Below are 22,512 nucleotides of genomic sequence, written 5' to 3' on the forward strand. Positions count from 1 at the left end.
GGAGCTGGGGAAGTAACATTACTCAATGATGAAAAGTTGCAGCAATCCAAATGTACCTGTAGGTGTTCTGCTGGGTTTTTTTTTTCAAAAGCTTTTAAGTACGTTTCCACATAATCTTGAGGTGCTATCTTCTCTACAACAGGCTATGTGCAGTCGGTCCCTGCACACCACTACTGAAACTCTTCATGGAACTACAGTAGACTGCCCAGCTCTGCCCAAGCATTCCACAAATCCTGGCAAACAACCAGCACCAACTCAATCTGGGTTTGCAGATAGTGGGTCTGGACCTTCATTGCCCTCTGGCGAATATGGGCACACTCGTGGTGGGCAGTAATCTATTCCGCTGCGCCAGTTATTGCACTCAAATAGCCTGCCGCCGAGTTGCCACTGACTGTACCAGGACCTTAACCATACCTTCCATGTGTGACACACAGGCCCCACATACATCAGTTGCTGTGTCACAGCATCTAACTTCATCTAACGACCCAGGACATCTATGACCTTCTGGAGCTGTGTCAGAGGATAATATTCATTCCTCCACCTGTGAAGCACATTTTGTGGGTACTTCACAAATCTGAATTCCTGGTATTTATGCAGGAAAAGCAAATGATACAATGAGGGTAAATGTTAAACACAGAAAAGTGATCACCTTTTCTGTCTCAAAATACAGTTTGAACAGACAGCTACTCACCAGGGCCCTCCTAATATGTGGTAAACAGTATACATCCTGTAACTGTCATTAAGCCAAGTAAATAAAACACAAAAAACAGCAGAAAATCAGCTTCACTAATAGAAAAGAAAATGCAATGTTCTTAGAGTGAGATGGATTATTGTGACTGTTGGTTCTGAATACACAATGAAGGATGGTTCATCTTTCAGCATCACATCTCAAATCAGTATTAAAAACAAATAAAGTCATGAACAGATTTACGTATGCAAATTCAAAGCAAAGTTATTGCCTGAGCAAAACTGTTACATCAGCACTGCTCTACATATTTGTAAAGATGGTAATAAATCACTTCAGACTGACTTGATTTTCTTGTTCCATTATGCTTGCCATTTTGGGTTATGTAGCCTGCATTGATAGTAAAGCTATTTACATCTTATGAATAAAAAAGAATATCTTCTCAATAGTTCAACAATTAATGACTTGCTTATTCAGAGTTAAGTGACTCCTGTGATGTTTTAGAAATGCAAGCAAATATTTTCTCTGATATTAAGACCAAAAGGGAAAACTATTTTTAGAGCTCACGGACCTTAATGCAGAGACATTAAAACAACTTTCATGATACTGCTTCTGTTAAACCATGTGCTCTAGCTCTAGCTTATAAACTGGAATTTGTGTAACAAACCAGAACCGATGACAAAAAGCAACAAGATCACACTGACAAAAGTGAGCAACTTCCAGAAATCACAGAAGTGACATCAGAAATGGAGCAAAAGTGTCTTTCCTTTTGCTTCTGGTGATGTTACTGAATCACTGATACTGCCTTCCTAGGTAGACTCTGGAGGGATGCAAAGAAACGCAACTAGTAACAAAACAAAGTACAGTAGTTCTAGGTGAATTGAAGAACTTTTCCTGGTTTTGTGGAATTGCAACAATTCAGTTCCAGGATGCAGTGTATTGCAAAGAAAATGGAAACCAATATAAAGAAGAAAGCAATTAGACATTTTACAATTAAAAGGTTTTCGACCAACAATTCAATTTGATTCTTAATTCACTTGGTGCATCACACCAAACTAACACTAAACTAAAGTGACGATTTTATCTTGTAAACAAGTTTAAACAATAACATGCTCTATGTTGCGTCCGGTTTCAAATCTTGTATTGCACTGAAAGCATCCACATGAATCTGATGAAGCACGTGCAGATTCTGCAGAGTACCAGCCTTACAGCCACAGCAATCCAAATTTAATTGTGTATTATGAGACAAGATTTGCATACATCCACTGGCACACCAGCAGTAAATAATGATATGATCAGGACAGACTGACACACATTAAAAGAGAATTTATAACACATCAATACCAATTATCTTAAATGTATAGAAATGAAAAAGTCATCAGAGAAGATTAACACCAGCCCTGCAGGTGCACAGCTGTGCGTGCAATCTGAGCTCTGCTTGGGAAAGAGAACTGAAGAGGTGCTTTGAATAAATGTTCCACTGCGAATCAGCCACCAAGCACAGAGTAATCCAGAGTGAGCAAATTCAAAATCCAAATTATTTCTAAATTCAGCTGAGCTGAGGCAGAGGCGTGAAAGTTTTCTAAAAAAAAACAATCATAAAGAACAATAGCAAAAAACGTTTACCTACTACTGAAACAGGAATGAGAAAAACCACAAACACGAAAAATGCAAAGCATACTTTCATCATCCAAAGATGGACCCACCATGCAAAGCCCTATAATCCATAGCTTTGCTTTGTGAATGGAGAACTCTTTTTACTTCCACAAAGAATAAAACAAAATGAAGTGAAATGATTTTTATTATAATCGCTTGTGTGTGTTAGCCCTAGCATGTGAGAGTAAAGGCTCTCTTGTCCAAAAGCTCTGCTAATCTATTTTGCCATCTTAAAATGTAACATTCTTAGATTTTTTTGATTATCATAGTAAAGGTTCAGAAATGTTTACAGTACATGATTGCCTTCATTGTGAAAACCTCACACAGAACACAGAATAGCTAAGGACTAAGGCATCACTTCTGGATTAGTGGAACAAACATAAAATGGAGGGATTGCAAAAGTGAGAGAAATGCAAAAACAGACATTTTAATAAGCCACTTGTGTGCTTGGTTTATACAGCAAAAGAACATCACAAAGCATTGCTGTAAGGAAATCAGCAAATACTGACTAAACGAACCGCCAGGATTCAGAGAACTGAACACAATATGCTCTGTCCTGAACTCTTGCTGTGCAGGGGAGAGAAGCATTTTTGGATACTCACCTGGGATACTCAGACAAAGGACACTGACCTTTCATCTTCTAAAAAGCACTGAATGGGAGGCAGGGGAGAGAGGGTTCAAAGAGCAAGGGGCTTCTTAAAAAATGGAAAATAGCTCTGGGTTTTTTCCTTTCCCCAAGGAAAAGGGTCATAAGATCTAGGTTGCAAGATGGGCTCTTATTGTATTAACATCTAAAACATCGAAGTTGCGCAAAAGCAGTCACCTGTATCTCGATTGCTTTATTGATCCCTTACAAATGAAATGACTTCAGGGATGTTGGTCTCATGTGTCATGCCCACATGACTGAAATCAAATCTACAAGAAGGTATTCTGAGACTTTTTACTCGTATCTTTCAACCTACAAATGACAGCATGGTGGATTCATATGATTATTCACATTATCGTGCTTGTAATGCAACTTAATCAAAAGCTCATTAATTTCACAAAGTAATTCATCAAATGGCATGTGTATAAAATTGCTTTCGGTAGCTAAAAAGCTGATTGGGATTTGTAATTGGTATCAGCCCTGTGCCAATTTCAGATTCAGGTGCGTTATCTCAAATGTCACCAATGGGACATCAGGAAAAAAGAAAAAAGTACCATCTTTATAGAAAAGTTTCATCCACAAGAGGTGATTTCATCCATCTCTTATGGTAATCAACATATAATCACCATCAACTGACTGATTCATCACAATGAATTGATATCTAATAGGTGAGAAATTTCATAAAATGATCACCTATTATAAAAATGCAGAAGTTTGCTCAATCATAGGCATCTATTAAAACCAAAAAGCAATTTCTTCCCCTGGTCAGCTGTGAGGCATATCCATCCATTTTCCAAGTGTTTTTTTTCTGAATTTGGGTTCCGGGGGAGCCAGAGCCTATCCTGGCAAGCAATGGGCACAAGGCAGGATACACCCCGGATGGGACGTCAGTCCATCACTGGCCAGACACACACACACACACACACACACACACACACACACACACACACACACACACACACACACACACACACACACACACACACACACACACACCCCAGGGCCAATTTTCCCTGAAGCCAATTAACCTACCAGTATGCCTCTGGATTGTGGGAGGAAACCAGAGCACCCAGAAGAAACCCACGAGCACGGGAGAACATACAAACTCCATGTACTGTAGGCAAAACTCCAGGAATTGAACCCAGGGCCCCAGCACTGCAAGACAGTGATGCTGACCACTGAGCTGCCGAATTACTACCATGTCCATTTGAAGCAATTGTTGGTACAGCTGAAGATGAGGGTCATCGCATCAGAGGAAGGCACGTGACTGACCTTTGCTACGCGCCCAGCTGTAGGTGCGGCCCGCCGGTGCGCTCCTGCTCGGCTGCAGCACGCCCGGCTCGGTCACCGGCGGGTTCGTTTCCAGCGCCCTGCTTGCTTCCTTCACCGGACGCACAAACCTGGGCAGGGCTTTGTAGAACCAGGCCCCCGAACGCTTCCACACCTGAAATGAAGAAAAAGATGCATGGGCGCGGACATCAGCAAGCTTGCAGGGATCACACAGAGGCCTGCCATATTCAAACTGTGAAGATGCGCCAGGCAGAGGATAAGGATTTCTGAAACCAAGCACAGAATAAAACAGCAGGAAGGCACACAAGAGTACCTTGCAGCTTTGCTTTGCTGCAGCCTCATATTGTACCTTGGGCAATAGAGGGCTTTGGGAAACCTGGATGACCCCACTCTATTTGTTTGTGTGTGTGTGGGGAGTGGCTCTTTTTCATTATGGCAGGGTACCGAACTTATTAAATATCGGCACAACCCAATTTTTGTGTTACTGTAGTCCCAGTAGTAACCAGGCTCAGCTTTGCTTAGCCTGGGGAAACTGAAAAAATCAGTCTCTGGTATTTGTCTGAAGTTAATTTCAGTTGGCAGTATCTGTTTAACCCCTGTACAGCAGATGGAGCACCCATGCAGCAGGTTTTCTACATTACCATGTAAATCATCAATATCAAACATCTGGGATAATTCCATTGTGATCAGTCGAACAGGTGATTTGGTAAGTAATTTGGTAAGATATCATTTAGAACTAAAAATGATGGACTATTTTGCATTTATGTTCCCTTAACTGAAGAGTGATTTATCAATGACTTACAGGTGTTGAAAATATACTGTAAGCAGGTGACCTACAGTATGAGACTAACACGATTGGGGCTCTCCAGGTCTTGCGCTGGAGATACCCGTTATATCCTCTAGCAACTATTATAAATTTGAATAATTGTATTGTTTAAAATTACAGTGATAACATTTTATCCACTAGCATGTCTTCTTCAGTATTGCAATGTCCTATTTTAGTATAGCTGGCCATCTGTGCTAGCTGGTAAAAGGCATGGTGAATTAGTGTCTTACATACTGTCATGCAACAGAAGGCACACAAAAATAATACCAAATGATTGTGCTTTCCAACGAATTAATGAAAGGATTAGCTTCTATTAAAATGAGTGAGAAGGAGTTTCATTTGCATTTGGCCAACAAGCAAAGTGGAAATGCAAGAAAGAATGTATTTCTGTCCATTTTTAAAAAGATAAGTGTGGAAATAGAGAAAGTCATTTCAAATTAGTCTGCTTGGATTGACTAATGATGAAAAGTTGCTGAAGTGTGTGTCAGTGAGATGAACACAGAGCGCACCACGAAGCCCCACACACTAAAAAGGAATTCTCTTCCAAACAGCTTCTGCTGTGCTCCACGATTTTGTAGGAGAGCAAATTAATTGTCAGACGATTTCCTTGATAGCACACACTTCACGCCTGGGTGGTTTAACACAAAAGGAAATTAGCTGTACAAGGAACTCAGTTCAAGTTCTGTTCCTTCTTCGCTGCCACAGGAAAGAACGAGACTAAGAAGACAAGTTTCAAGAAGTCATTACAATGTACTCAAGTGCGACAGGCAGTCTATCATAAAGCTCATGCTTGTCTCCACGTTTGCAAAAAAGCACTTTCATTATGCAAATACTTGTCAATATTATGAGATATCTAGCAATAGCTGTGCTAACATTTTTTTAATCAATTTGCAGGTTAATAAAATGCACATGAAAAAAAAAACATCTGAATACTAAATAAATTTGGATAGTGAAAACCCTCAATATGCAAACCAAACAGTCATCATTGCTTTTCAAATCATAAGAGACAGAATATGTGAGTATTAGGGACTTTACATTAAAATCACAAATCTTTTCCTTCTGAACTGCAGCGAGTGTGTACTTAGGGCTAATTCAGGAAGAGCCTCTTCACCCAAAGAATAAAAGAGGGATGGGAAAAGAACTGTCCCACTGTGCTATTGATCCTGCCAAACAGATCCTGGGATCCTTTAAGAACTGTCTGGACAAGATTCTCAGATCAATCAGCTACTAGGAACCAACTGAGCATAACGGGCTACATAAATAGAAGAGCATAAGGAATGATCCAAAATACACAAAATAGTTTGGTTGTTAACACTTAAAGACAGTGCAGCACCTACGTCTGTGATGACAAAGCAGGCTTGATTGAATTCTGGTGAATTAACCTTCCAGAGCAGCAATTTATTGTATGCTTGTAAATGTTAGATGGGGGTTAGAGATGTTCAATACCTCCAATTAAAAAGAGATTTGACAATGCTCAGCTGAACTAGTAATTAAGTCAATAATAATATTTAACAGAACCAAAACCATTTTCTCATTTAACACCCTTTAAAGCTGTGTTCTTTACAGAACAATGATAACAAAAGCACAGTCTAACTCTGCCATTCCTGCAATGATTTGAAAGCAGCTCTCTTGAATATACCATACAAGTGAAATTAATAATGAAGGGGATGACAGTGGATAAAAGCCTAACAACTGGATGTTATCTAAATCTGCCAGGTAGCTCTGGTGAGATCCTGTGTAGTTTACTGCTAAAAAGTACATCCCACTCTGTCTTCTGAAGAGCAAGGATGAGAGAGATAACAAGGTTGGAGCTGGGTGTTTTTTCAATGTTCCGTGAAAGAAAATCACAGGAAATCCACTTAGAAAGACAGAAAATACCTGCCATGTCTGAAACAGAAAGGTTTGCAGCAAAGGCAGAACATACTGTGTGTCAGAAACATCAATTTGGGTTGAGGGGGGAAATGTATCGAAAATAAATAGGTCAGGATCCTAAATACTGACCTTCAGTAATTTGTGGTCTTAGGTTTGTATTAGACCCATTCAAACCGGTTTCAAATAGCACTGTGAAAGTATGTTGTCAGGAACAGCACAGCATTCAAGGACAAGGGCTTCATTAAATGCGTTATGCTTCTGCATCATGCTGCACATAAGTGCAAGAATTTGAAGCTTTTTTGACTGCCCATATCGGTGGTATTCAGCCCCATGCTATCACATGGACTCTCACTCAGAACAGCATTAACAGCACTGCAAGGTCACCAAAAACGAAAATGTTTTTTTTTTAATCCATCTGACTCTCACTCAGATTGAATGATCTGTTCCCATGGTTGAAATTTTGTAACACTGGCTAAAAACTAAAAAAACCAATGACATGCCTTCATTTTCATTCTCATTCTTCATTTCTAGCGGTGCATGAGGTTCTGGTGCTGAACGATGAAGCCACGAATCGGAGTAATGGAGTCCAGGCTGCACGGACAGCCAAGCACCAATGGTGGATTGGCCGAGCACCACCAGGATCAAGAGGGATTCAAAATCCTCATTCCTGAGGCTCATGGAGGGCCTGCAGGACCCGCAGAGCTAGCTGGTGCTTACTAGCAGTTTCTGACTAAACAGGCTAAATACCCGAAGGTTCATAAATACTTTTCCAGATGCAGGGAGATCTGCCTGGCCAGCAATGTGTTCTGAAGGGCTCATTTGTCAGGGGGGCAGCGGGAAGTAACAGTGACAACTCAGGTGTAAATCTCAATTACCAATTTGGTACAAAAAGGGGGAAAAATAATTGCGAAGAAGCAAAAAAGAACAGGGAAAACTGTGCTTGCGAGAGATGAGATTGTTAAAAGTGTAATGAAGGCCTAAGGGAAAAAAAAAAGCCATTTGGAACAGCACCAAGACAGCACCTTTATTATATATATATATTACTATATTCAAGGACACAAACAAGAGCACACAGATAGTTTCTCAGTGACCCTCACAAACCTGCTGCCTTACAGTTTTAGGGTTCATGGCCAACACAACCTGATGCTTTATTTTTGCAGAACAAGCACTTTTGCATGTGGTTTGTTTGGATACAAATATATACAGTATTTTAAAAACAAAAAAGAAAAGCTTAAGAGAAAAGGTAAGCTTCTACATGCCCCTTCAAAGCTTTATCTTTGAAGAGTCAGGCTCTCATCTGGTTCAGTGAGGTCGTAAGCCCCAGAAATGTCACAACTTCCGTCTCAGACTCATTCTTCGTTAGAATAAATATGGAATCTTCAGAGGTATCATTTCATTTTAAACTTGGTTTTACAAAACCAACTGCTGTGCTTTTTCCCCTTTCAGATCACTTCTGTTATGTGGATCATGTTTCTTGTTGCACAGTCCTTGGAGCTGCCCGAAAAGCACTCAAATAAAATTCTTTAAATTGCTCTGAGGAAGGTAACATTGTGCCTTCTCAGATCTACACAGGAGTGCAGTTACTGGGTAAGTCTCTTCATTGCATTTCAAGGGTATAAACAAAACCCCCCACTATTTCTTGTTTCAAGAGAGTTGTGAGGCTGCTTTTGCCGCTGACTAATTTCCACAGTTTAACAAATCCCTGGATGCCACAAAGAACTGGGGATGAGAAAGTTCCACTTTTGACACCTGTGGGTATGCTGAGTCAGAACAATCCAGCCGCTGTGCTGTGAGTCACAAAAAACAAGAAGCACACTAGAACTCCAAAGAGAAAATGCCTGAGCAGAACACGATTTTGTCTCATTTTGCCTGCAAGCTTCATTTATATTCAAGAGCTTCAATTTGTATTGTGTCCATTGCACCATGTAATTTGATGCCTTTTGCTCGGCTACTTATGTAAACATGGAAAAATGCGCTTCCCTCTTTTGTTTGCTTGTTGTTTTTAATAGATGGAGCTTGAACAAGTAGGCCTACAGCGTAATGAAGAGCAGAAGAGGCTTGTCAATCTGCTTAAAACAGGCATCTCAGGAAATGATCATTCTGCTCTCTGAAATGGAAGTTAATTGTCTGGTTTCCATTTTTCCTGCTGACTTCAGTGGTGCACTTCACGGAATTCAAAATGTTAACAGGCAAATTGCAAGTTCTGCAGCCATGTCATTTGCATGAATCACTGTCACCTACGGTATACAATATAAGCACAAATAAAAATACTATAAAATAATAAAAAATACTATATTAGAAAGAACAAGAAAATAGTTATAGTAATCTAAATCGGGTATCTCCAACCCTGGTCCTGGAGAGCTCCAGTCCAGTTGGTGTTATAGGTAATCTCTTCTTAAAGATTAGGGGAAAAAAACTGTATCCAAATTACGAATCAAGCATTTAAGAGAACACTGGTCCTTGAGGACAGACAAGTACTTAGATTTTTGTCCTGTATGATCTCTAAATTACTCAATGGAACAAATCAGTTCTTTAACAGATCTCGGTATGTTCAATATCTTTAGACATTTAATGATGATCTACAAAACCTGCTGGACTGGGGCTCTCTAGGAGTTATTTTTAATGATCATGATGTGATGTACCAGTAGAGTTCTGGTAGAGTTTTAGTTTTAGCAAGTCCAAAGCGAGCATTCCTTGACAACACCAGAATTGCCAAAAAAAAGCCCAGTGAATATGTCGGAAGACTGCAAATGATAAGTGGCTCTGCCCATCAGGTCAGGTATCACTGGTTCATGATGATGGTGACTGTGAGTTCCTAAAGAGCACACTACAACCTCATCTTGATGTGCAACATCAACCTCTAGGACTTGCCAGGTACCCACGAGCTTGTAGTCAGTGAGAGACACCTTGTTCCACCAACCGGCCATAAGACTCAGCCTGCCAAAAAGTGAGTGGCGAGCCCAGTGAACATGTTGGAAGATTCTCCTTCACTCCATAGCAGCTCAGGAGCAGTAGTGGTACCTGTGATGAACAATTAATGAATCTAAACAGTTATGGTACAACACAGACGTTTTCACCCATGAGACAAGTATCAGCTAAAAAGAGTACAGTTGAAATGTGCCCTAATTAAGAAATTCCTGCTTTTTAACGGTCACCCACCCAGTTGTCTTCCTCCAATTGGTCAGTTGACAGAGGATGGCTGGTCATTCCCTACAGTTATCTGGGGAATGTGGATTCAACAAGATCTACCATCCCGTCTCTACCTACCACCATCTTACAAAATATAAGGAACCGCAGCTACAAACCTCAATTTAAAAAACCCTTCTCTGATAAAGTATACTGCAAAGAAGCTCCTAAAGCCCTTTATAATATAATGTGTACAAAAACTAATACTCATGCGACCTGATAAAAATGTCACTGAGCTCATCTGACATTCAACTGGATTTCCATGTTTTATTACTTTACTGTTTGATATGCTAGGTTTTAATTGTATCGATGAGGGCTCAGTGCTCTGAGCAACTTAATTCACACAATTAGAAAAATGTTAAATTAGGTAACTCATCATTTTTTTTAAAGTTTGCTTTGAAACTTTGCTTAGACAAACTCAGAAAGGTTTCCAAGTTAGTGTTTAATCACAGCTTACATAGGATTCTACAATATGACTCAGGTGACAGCTTTAAATGTCTCTGTTCACAAAGACTGCTTTGCAACTGCTTCTTAGGAACACTTAGACCCAGGACAAAGTAAACAATCCAAAACAAAAAGAGAACTTCAGTAATAAAGTTTTCATCCAGGCAAACTTTCGGTCAGATGAATCAAGCTAAATCTGGTGATGAGATAATTTTTTTTCCCCTCCTCGTTAAAACATCTTTTCTTCAGAAACTTGGCTGAATATCTGCAAACAAAGCAATACAATAAATCTTGTGTGCACAAAATAAGTGCATGGTTCAGCCATTCTGTATCATCATGAGATACAAAAGATCTAATTTAGGAAGCCTTTCTGAATCCTAAAAAGGGTCTTACTGGCAGATAAAAAGTTCTCAAAAAGGTTTATTCTTGTTTGTAATAGAAAATTGAGTAGAACTTCTCAATGCTAAAGAGAAACATTGCTTTCCTCAGCTATGAATCTTGGTCTGATTCATCGTTACTCTCGCACTCAGTTGGGGGCTTGTGGAAGGTCATATCCCTAAGGCTGTTGGCCACCTAGAGAAATGCTACTTGTTAAGAACTTTCTCCTTATCCTTCGGTAGGATTTGAACTTGGGTCCAAAGGAAAGGTTTTCTACCACAAAGGCAAGGGAGCCGATCTGTATGGGACACTGGGCAGTGTTCATCCCAACATGAAATGGCAAAAGGTCTCAGCTATCCAGAAACCTGCAACAGCTGCTTTTAGAAACCCCTTAAGTTATACAGCTATACAGCAAAAGCTTTTTTTTTTTAACAGCTATCCTAGGACCCTAACTACAGAAGACACAGGCAGGTCATCCCCTTGATTTCCACAAGAACATGGCTCACTGAGTTTTCAACTGGACCAGGACCAGGAGCGAGCAGAAGCTTTTCCAAGACACCGTTGCCTTCTTTTTTTTCCCCTGTGCATTTTAACAATAAGCAAAACTTGTACATGATACCCTGCTGTTGCTTTGGATTAATATGTTTTTAGAAATGTTACTACATTCAGGTCACTAACATTGGTACAGTTATACTGTATACAGACAGTTATAGAAGAGAAATGATAGAGAACCTTAAAGACCATACAGAAAGATATTAAAAACATAGGAAGTGAAATAGCACAAAAAAGATAGTCGTGTAGACTCCGTCATTTCTATTGTTTGAGATTTACACCTTGTAATACAGTACATAGATGTGTGAGTCCCGGTATTTCCCAAAGGTACTCTCCTCTGTACCAATTACCACCATTTTGTTGTTTTAAGGACCACATCTGTTGTTCCTTTAACTGGGTTGTTGAGGCGAAGATGGATGTCTTTAGCAGCTCTGTTCCTCACTCAATCTAATGCAGAGATAAAGCCATGGAGCTTGATGGAGGTATTTTGACACTTTAGCCTATGGAGACACACAGACAGTTCATCCTAAACTGCTTTAGAGGATTGCCACTTGGAACTGTCAGACCATGCAAAGACGTTCCACAGAGGTTCTTTAACTTGGGAAATGATCCCTGAACGTCAGTCACCATTAATGAGGGCAAAACCCATCCACAAAAGGAGGAATTCCAGAGAAAGAAGCAAATGACTACTGCACTTTATAGACCAAGTCTCTGAAGCAGGGCTGGAAGTTAACGTTGGTGGCTGATACTAAAATCTGAGGTTATCATCCCACTTCCATATGAACCTCCTGCAGAGTTTATCTTAATGACCTCCTTCGCAGCTGCCAGAACTCTCTGTATTTTTTTTTTAAAAGTATCATTTTAGCTCACCTTTTCTATTAGTATCACAGACAAATCCAGTACAGGCTAATGGAATTTGACCTGGCTATGATGTCTCCGAGTAAGTTTCCTTTCTCCGTTCTACAGTCAACCTGCCCACAGCTTTCCCAGCTTAAATATTTTATTAAGTTAAAATTAAAATGGTTCCCTACGTCTTTGTTTTTGAACAGGACAGAACCACAAGTGTAGTAAAAAATTTTGACATCTGAAGTTTCCGCTGTGTATTTTCAAAGCCCACGTATCTCCCGTTCACAAATTTCCTTACATTCCTGAGTTTTGACTTCTTTTTCTAAATGCTCCCAATTAATACTCAAGACAAAGGAAGCAGTACAGATGGTATTACTAAATGTTTTTTTTTTTCCTTTTCAGTAAACTCAGCCAGCCGTTTTTGGAGTACTTAAAAACACATTAAGCCATTCCATGCAGGTAATGAACAACATTTTAAAAGCCAAATTAAATAAAACAAAGTAAACTAAGACCTGTGCAAGCATTAGTGGGAACCATCTAACCCAGCTCTTCTACAGATTACACAGCTTTCTGGTCTCCAATACTAACCCTCAGACCCCCTGCACTATTGTAGGACCCCTAGCTGCCTCCTTGACAGATCTGGACGCGTCAACCGAAATGCAAATCTCTACAGTAACATTTCCTTTGGCGTTTTAATTAGCGCAATGATAGCATTGCTAATTTACATGCGAGAGGCAGCGTCTCGTGAAATTGGTTTTCCGGGGCTGCGGGCAAGACCGTTGGAGACTGGCTTTTGTCTGAAATCCAGGCGACAGGGGGCTGGAGAATTAGGGCCACCATCAACGCTAGAAAGTAGACTACAGGGTCATCCAGACAAAAGTCATTTTGGGAGAGGAATGGGTCAGAACCAGGCCTGCCGGCTCAGAGGAAGCCAGCTGAGGGTCAAGTGTTATCAGCTGTAACGGAGACAGAACTACTGAAAAGCCACAAAGACTAATTCAACGCCACATCTGATATCACTTCAACAGCAGCATGGTGAAACGCTGCACATTCTGGATCCCATAGCTGGTCAGTACTTACAGTAGTTCAATCTGGTAATGAATGAACAGATCCCCCTTTCTGGAAAGGGACGTGAAATCACTATGGAGATGTCCTTGGTTCCTAAATCAATACCTGTACATTTCCAAACAGAACCATGTGTCACAAGCCAAGTCTTGGAATGTCTTTGGGGAGGATAGGGGCATAACTGCCTGATTTCAGCAATAAAAGGCTACATTGATATGTTAGTTTCAAAGGCACTGAACAGCTCAGAATTAGAAACAAGATTAAAGGCATTAAACTCTTAATTTGGAATATTTTGTGAAACCACCTTTAATTTAAAAAGCAGAAAAAAAAGTAGAATGAAGTGCAAAAATGATGGCTTGCTTTGGAAGTTAATTAAAATCCATTTGAATCTCATGTGACACCTTGTCAGAGAATACAGGCAAGAAGAGAGTACATAGTGTAAACCACAAGCATCCTGAAGAATCGAATTGAAGAAAAAAATTAAATACAGCATTTCCATGTGAGGAAATGGACGTGCGAGAGGCAGCATCTCCTAGGTAGGATTTGAACCTTGGACTATATACACACACATTTTATAAAAAATGAAATAAGGAAAAAACAGCAGCAAGTTTTGACAAACTGCCCTCGGTCTCTCTGGGCAACTGCTGTATGGATCATTATGGTCTCAATAAAAGATTGGTTTCTTGTTTACATTATAAAAGGAAATACACCTATATATGGGAAATAATACATGAGAGACTAACAGACATGCATATGTATCTGCATTTGATTTTTCTTATGAATCATAATTAGAGCCCTGGAGATAGGTCACACACTTCACAGTTAGAAATGCTTTCTGAAGAGCAGAAAGGCTAATTATTGTATTAATGCTGCCAGTCCATTTACAATGAATACCTTAAAGAATAAGTTTAGAGTCCTACTGATGAAGCACAACTCTGCCTACAACTAATAACCTCTTTCACTGTACTCCATTAAAAATAACTGTAATGCTGTCAGTGGGTTGCTTCATTCTGATGTTACACAAATATTTTTATTAACCGTATCATATAAATTAAATAAAAATCCTCTAGCGATAGCAAGTGAATAGGAAATACATAGCTGAATTCCTACATGTTATCTTTTAAGAAACATGCAAAGATGCATGTATACACGTAGAGCAACATTTCTTATTTTTAAATAAGAAGCACTGCAGTCCTGTGTTACTATTCCTTTAAAAAGCCTTTTTTTGCATCCATACTATTTAGAAATCCAAATTAGATTGTCGAAAAGACTCACAATTTAAAGTCCTAAAGGCTATTGGGAACAATGTAGCAATGAATTATATAACTGCAACTTCATTAGGAAGATCTCAACTGGAATACTAAAACTCCCCCTGCAATTTTCAGGCCTGTTAGCATGATTAGAGGATATTTACACAGAGCTGCAGTTAGGATAAAGCCTGCACAGCTACATAGTTATGCAAAGTGGGTTTTCCTAATATTGCCTCTTAATAGGTATGACTGCAGAGACAGTGCACAGTTCGGATTGCAAGAACACCTGTTGCTTCCTTTACAGTGGGTAGGGTCCAACACCACTGTGGTACTGACCATCAAAAAAATAAGCAACTCAAAAGTGAGATGGTGGATATACAGTAGGTGTCACTCTTTTCAAGTCACAGCCTGCACCTCTCAGAGCCCCAACACAGTCCCCCCCGAGAGGGGAATGAAGAACTCCTCCCAGCAGCCCACCTTCAAGCTCCTTGTCTTTTACCACATCCCAGACAGTACAGCCCTGTGCCGTAGGGCGAGGGCCAACGGGGGGGGGGAGAGGCAAGACCTTCACTGCCAGCGCCACATGCCTGGGGGGCTGCAAGGGCCAGGAGAGCCCTGGAGGGCTAATCCCACCATAGCTCGCGTGAGCATCAGCACTGGGGGGGATAGTGGTCACAGTCGGCTAGTGCCGTGACTTGCGCTTGACCTCACGATCGCAGATAACGGCCTGAGCCTTTGCTGGTTGAAGCCTCAGTTACTGGGTTGTAGGTGGCAAAGGAAAAAAGGAAAACCTAGCAATTCCCGGAGATGTAGAATAATAGGACAGGCAACACAGTCGTGCTTTGAAGTCACAACCCCAATTTCTTCCCAGGAACATCTGGACGAGCTCCTTGGATCAATTGCCTACTAACCACCAAACAAACTGAATATCCGCCACTAGTCTGTAACCGTTCTAATGTTCCTATCCTAATTACGACTGAGGTCAGCTTGAAGAAGCTGACCTCAGTCGTAGTCAGGAGCTCCAGATGCCCTGGGATAGATGGGCAAGGGACCGAAACTGCATGCCCAGCAGATCAGCACTGAGGACCAGAGATAAACACACACACTCAGTGCGGTTTGTCATGCTAAACAAATAAGCCCTGGACTCTTCTTTTATCAAGTGGGAACACTGTATCGCACTAGATTGCGAATGCCAGCTGAATGTGTTTGCAAGCCTCCTGAAACAGGAGACAATTGGGTCCCACAGCTGATGCTGTAGGCTTAGAGAGCAGAGATAAGACACAAGGGGCGTGCCCAGAGCTTCCAGCCAGGACAGGACTTCTGCACACGTCGTTCTGCCACAGTCTCACACAGACACAGCTTTTTGCCAATTTTTCTTCTGAGCTGAACCATACATCTGTTAAACTACAGGGGAAAGAAGAAGACCCTCTCCAGGCTGCCCAGGGTTCCGTTGGGATAAAACCAGAATGCAGCACAGGAGGGTTAACCCATTCATCGTCTGTTAAGAAGCCTTTTCTGAAGTGTCACTTCATGCATTCTGCCTTTCCCCATTTCACGAAAAGGTTTAAATTCTACAACAGGAAAAAATAAATTAAACATTTTGTTCAGTACTACAGTGACCCGTAAGTAACTGATATAAGTAATCAGATTTTAGTGACAAAAGCACAGCCAGGTATAAAATCACATGAGATGTTTCTCTTTCCATCTTGGCAGTGGGGGAAAAGGATGTTAAACTTAACCGAATCCCTTTTCAAACAAGATACCATTTGGTAAACTACGGTGTCTGTGGATATGGTATAAAATAGCTAAAACATCAGCTTTCCAATCATAATTTCCAATTTCCAGTCCCCAGACATGAGTATAATACACACATTTAACACTACAATTATAAATAACAGAAGCACCAAGAACATGTGTTAAAGGTAAAAGCAAGGGGTTAAAAAGAATCCCCACAGTCCTCAAACATCTGTCAAAACAAAACAAAAAGTTTTAACTGCTGTTTTATGCATAAAACAAAAAAGGAATATTTAAATAGAATCATTTATATCATCTGTAATTTTCAGGTATCATTCATTCCTCAGTTTTCCTCATAGCTTTCTAAATTCTAGAACTGCCTAATCCATCCAGTATAATCGCTGTTTAATGAAATCCCCATTATTCCTATTATCAAACAATTTCAGAGCAGTCTTCTCACGTGAGGATCCACTGATGTCCACTGGTGAGGCCCATGTGTGCTGTAACCCAAGACCATATGCCAGTGCCCTCCACAGGTGTCAGCGGGCATTGCAGGTAAAGACAATGGCAGCTCTGGGAGCACCGGTGCCTGCTGGCACCAACGTTGCTCGCCTTCACATCTGGCGCAAGTATTAGAACGGCAAAAAATGGAATTAAAAAAATGACTTTCCCTCCACAGTGCAGGCTCTACCGGAGACAGGGCCCCGCAGAGGGCGATTATGGTAATGTATGGAAATTGTAACATTTCTAAGGAAGGTGTGGGATGGGAAACAGCCACACGAGGAGAAGCAGAGGCAGCCGGAGCTATCACAGTCATTTACACCTCCGCTTCGAGCGGCTTTCCTGTCCACAGCGGCACTTAATGACCTACTGTTACTCTTAACAGATGAGTGCGACACTGTTTTTTCCCCCCATTTAATTGAATGCCTTTGAATACAGGGGGTGCACATCAGGGTGTATGAGAAATCAAATGGCAGAGATCAAACCATATTTTCCCAGTATTACATTATACCAGCTTTTCATGCAACAATAGAGTTGTGGTCTTAATATTGAAATTAATGCAGGTCTTGAAAATGTACAAGAGTAGAGTTAAGACTATTTTACAGTATATCAGAGACATTCCTGTATAACACTACTAATATCCTATCCTGTAGCCACCTACTCATAGCTACAGATAAAATATTAAATAATTCTGAGGTAACCTTTTAAGAAACATTGTACTGTATAGTTCTCTTTTGCCAATTCCAGGGAAACTTGCATCAAGTAACTCACTGTACGGTTTTATGTCATGTCATGTAGAAACTTCAGGGAACAGAATGATGACTTCTTTCGCTGTTGTTTAAAGAGAACAAGAATTCTTCAGCACAGTAATGGATTAATGTACTCAAAAGGACCAGGGGAGCTATTGTGTCACGTGTAAAGAAAAGCACTGTGGAGCTCCTGAAGGGCTTTAGGGTGAAAGCAGAGCAAATTATTGTAGTCCCAACACTCCATAAAAAACACAATTAAACTTTGAAGAGCTGCCTTCAACTCTCTCTTCCATGTGCCCTTTACAATGAAAAGGTGAAAGTGAGAAACTCATGCTAAAATCATGTTATGCCTGGCCAAGCCAGCGCTCGCAGCTCCCAGTTTTCCTGGGGTATTCAGGCTCATGCAGGCCAATTGTCCCAGCCTCCTTTCACCAATTAATGGTTGCTGCATTCATCAGCCCTGCATTAAATCCTGCACCACCACTGATCCAGCGCTCTGTCATTGAGCTGCCTTCTGACCTAGATAGGGCACTGAGCAATACTAACCCACGTCACCAAAAGATTCTCTGCCCATCTTCATTCCACTCCAGCAATGTGCATCAGCCTCTGTGCACCTACAGTATCCATGTGGGCTATGTCCGCCTTCCTCCAGCTTTCTCCAAGCCCTCACTAAGCTACAATATAGCGCTTGGCTTCTCCAGCCTGTCAGCAAGACACGGCTGTCTCATCAGCTAGCTGCATCATAAAAGACTGCTGTTCCTAATTTTAACTCTAAACCTTGTCATGAACTGATATTTAAAATCTGATGATTTGGATACATTCATAAGCAATTTTCATACCCTTTTAAATTTTGCAAACAGTGATATTGAGGACAGATTGTCACAAGGGTGATTATTAAAGATAAACTAAGAGATATTAAAATGTAAGTTAATTCCAATACTCATTAGTTGCACTTTTAAGGCTATTTTGTATATTTAATAAAATCTTCCTCTTTGGTAATAATATCTAGTTGGGGCTTTTCAAACCAGTGAGTCAGAAGAGACTTGATAGCTTCAGTATCATTGCAACCTAAGACCGAAACAGAGCAGAAGGACAGTACAACAGTCAGGAAGTACGATAACCAATTACAAGGCACATTTCTCCCAGTTCATGGCTGCAGGGGGTCATACTGAAATGGAATCACTTCTCTGATGTGCAGCAGAGATTTCTCTGATCATCACACAGTAGCTGAATTAAACAAGGGCTTTAATCCCAGCAGGTCTCAAACAGCTGTAATCTTGGACTATCGTAATGTTATTTCTAGGAAAGTCCTTCAAAGAAAAATAAACCAAGGGTGGGAAATATTATTTCATACCATCTTAGGACCCATATGCTGCACACTGCAATGATTCTGTGCTGTTTTGGGAATGGTAGCAATCTAGACTAGGCAAAAAAATAAGCTTGTTTGAAAGTCACTGGCTCAAATTTTCATCTACAAGAAATCTGTGGTCATGCACCATGCCTACACTGCACCACACAGATCAATAGAAGACCTCATTTTGAGGGTTTGTGCATGATCATACACTATTCTTTGTTAGAAACTGCAGCTTGCATTCCTGTTTTATATATCTGAGGAATCAGGCAGCAAGCAATGTTGTGAAATATTTGCTCAGCACCCTACAATTTATCAAAGTTGTACATTCTATGTGTAATAAGAAACAAAACTCAAAAACAACCTTGTTTCTACTGGCCTCAGAGTGGTAGATGAACTGCTGCTGTGCTGTTCCAGGACTCGACTGTTTACGATCACTGAAGAAAAAACACTTTCATGTAAATTCGACACTATGTAAGCAACAGCAAAATCCCCATTCAGAACCATCGCAATTCCTGGACCCACTCTAGAGCATTACTTGTGTTTATTTAGCCTTATACCTGAAACCCATTAATACTGCTTTGTTGCTGTTCATAGCCACAAGATGTATGTTATTATGAAACTGAGATATGCATTACCCACGGAACATAAGCAACAACATTCAAGAGAAAAATAATGTAGAAAACAGCAGTCCCAGATTCAAAAATGGACAAAAAAAATCAAGAAAATAAGAATATTTGATAGGCTGGAGCTTTTATTCAGTAAATGCATTTGCTTAATGTAATTTGAAGCATGAATCCAGATCCGTCTGGGATTTGTTGTACCCACACGTATCGAGGTCAAATTGAAGAAAAAGCCTTATGGCCATACCGCACGCCTACATTTCAGTGTGGCCTCTAGGCTAGAAAAAGCCAATTCAGCTGCACAAAGCATTTCCAATGAAAGGATTGTCGATCCTCCAAGCTTCTGATCTTCCAGCCGGCTGCCTATTCACTTCCCGACAACAGCAATTTCTACTGGCACAGCACCTTTCATACGACAGAATCTGAATCAATGTCGTTTTCTAGTCAAAAGCCACACAGGGCAACAACAGATAAACCTTTAACATCAACAGGCTAGCTGAGAATAATCTTTCATTCAGCAGGAGTGACCAAGACAAGATATAACATTAAGTTAAAACATTTTAATTCACTTCCAAAGCTATTCAGGTCACGAAAAAAAAAGATCTGAATAACCCGACAGTTGAAATTTGTCTATAGACATTTAGGCAAAAGAGACATTTTCTAACACGAAGAGCAAGCTTAACTTTACCTTGCTATCTTTTTACAGTACTACAGTATTTCTCTTACTAATGCCCAGTCTTCATAGTCTATACCAAAATGCTCATAAAAGCACCTTATGTCCAGAAGAGATTTCACACAGCACCAGAAAGTTCCACGAAAGCAGACACAAATGCATGCCAGCTGTTTTTTTTTCCCCAAGCCATGACAAGACACTGTTTTAGATAGAAATACTTTCATCAGCATAAATGTTTGATAGGGAGCATTTATAATTCCTTTCCCTGCAGTAAGCCATTTTAAAACTCTTATTTCACAAAGATCAAGACAAGCCCACATTATATATTTTGTGTAAAGGCCATTTTGAAAATATTTCTGAATCATTTACAGTACATGGTGCCCTATGCTCACCAACAGAACCTACCTAAATTATTTCTTCATCGGACCTCTTTCTTGGTCTCTCTGTTCATATGCAAATATTGAAAACTACTCTGTCTCCCAAAACAGTATTTTAATCTAAACAGCAATACAGCAAGAAAAGGAAATAATAGCAAGCTCACTTTAACCCTAAAGCCTGTTTTCTCATTTGAGACTTTCATAAACAACCAAACAGCCTTGAACCCAAGTAATTTCAGATACACTATCCAATCTGCAGAATGCTAAAAAAGATCTCCGCTAGCAGATTGATTTTTTAAAAAAATGAATAAGAATATATCTCAGAATAGTTGAAAGGGCTGGGACAGTACTTCATCATGTCATCCATCAAACAAGTGAAATGTTTTCCATCTACAGGAATATTTTTTGAATAAGTACAAAAAACAGCAAAGTGTGCATGTACAATAATAAATTATGTGTAAGCAACATCTGGAGTTCTGAATAACCAGAAGAACTGGAAGCCAGAGACCACCGACACACAATTACACAAGGCCGACTTTTTGATTTTATATACATGGCTAGCCTAATAGAAGTTACCTTTCTTTTTTAATTTAATAACTCTTAATTCCTTACAGATATTCAATTCCACTTTGGACAACAGAGATGCACATACCTCATTTCAGTCTATAATATACAGCACTGTACAAGCAGTTTTTTGTAGCTACTGTATGTGAAGGGAATATTAATTCCCAGAATTGCTGGCAGATTCCAGATGGTTTTAATGTATCTGGGAGATTAGTTGAGAGTTTATTAAATTAACATGGAGCCCACTCATCTCTGCCATCAGGCCTAACATTCCACCTTTGTCAAACAGGAATTTGCATACATGCAAGCTTTGGGGATCCGAATCAAGCTCCCGATTTCATTAAGATGAGATCCATAGTGAAAAATACAGAATTGACAGGAAATTGATTTTGGTGTCATGCAGAAACAGTATGTTTTAAAAAGAAATAAATAAAGGTTTTGGCTGGGGAGCCTCCTTTAAGTGTCACACTTTACCACACCTGAAGGATCCACAGCTGAAACTCTTTTCCTCTTCAACGTGGAATAAACCTTTCCAGTCTACACATGAAGACACAGCTACTGTACCTACCTGAAGTGTTTTAAAAAAGTATATACATTTTTAATAATTCAGGTTTTATTACAGCAAGTGAACCCTGAAACCACATACTGTATGTTCACTGCCCACCTTGGCAGCCAAACCAGCCAAAGCCCCTGCCAATCAACAGCTTCCTTCATTGAAGCGTCAGGAAATGGGACTGGCTTGTGACCAAGGACATTGTATCATATGAAACATTTGCACAACAAATTCCACAGTCATCAAATCTTTGTCAAACCTAATTTTCTAAACTCTACAAATTAGGAGAGCCCACATTTTATTAGGCTTTAAATTGCACGTCAGACACTAAGTTGACCAATTTCTGTATATAGTCGTCGGAGATAGGGCAGTGATAGCCTAAAGAAATTGATATGAGGATGTGAGACTTCATTCCGCTGTAAAACACAGGTATCCCACACGCCATTAATGTGCTACAAAACCCAGTGCCAGCCTACCTCTCTCTGCTCACTGCAGATCTTGCACAGCCACAGCGATCTCTTCTGACTGCACAGAGTTTCTATCCCACACTTTGTGCACACTTTCTGAAAAGAGAGAAAGAAGAGTAAAATGCAGCCAACAGGCCTCAGGACATGTGCTTCCCTGCCACTGGGACCTTTGTAGTTAATTGTGGTGGCTGTTCACCCATCTGCAGGAGAAGGATTTAAGTACT

The 22,512-nt window shown here is 40.2% G+C and overlaps 1 protein-coding gene across 1 annotated transcript in view; it reads right to left on the reverse strand.

The window, feature by feature from the left end:
* doc2b (double C2-like domains, beta) overlaps nt 1–22,512 on the reverse strand; it is a 216,895-nt gene that overhangs the window by 179,024 nt on the left and 15,359 nt on the right. Inside the window, exons 6-7 of the mRNA XM_088907213.1 lie at nt 22,298–22,384; nt 4,260–4,431 (exon numbers count right to left, since the gene is read on the reverse strand). Of these exons, the coding sequence (XP_088763339.1) occupies nt 4,260–4,431; nt 22,298–22,384 (259 nt within the window). The remainder of the gene's footprint in view (nt 1–4,259; nt 4,432–22,297; nt 22,385–22,512) is intronic.

The sequence above is a fragment of the Atractosteus spatula genome, chromosome 27 (genome assembly GCF_055471065.1).
Source record: "Atractosteus spatula isolate fAtrSpa1 chromosome 27, fAtrSpa1.hap1, whole genome shotgun sequence".
Classification (NCBI taxonomy): Eukaryota; Metazoa; Chordata; class Actinopteri; order Semionotiformes; family Lepisosteidae; genus Atractosteus; species Atractosteus spatula.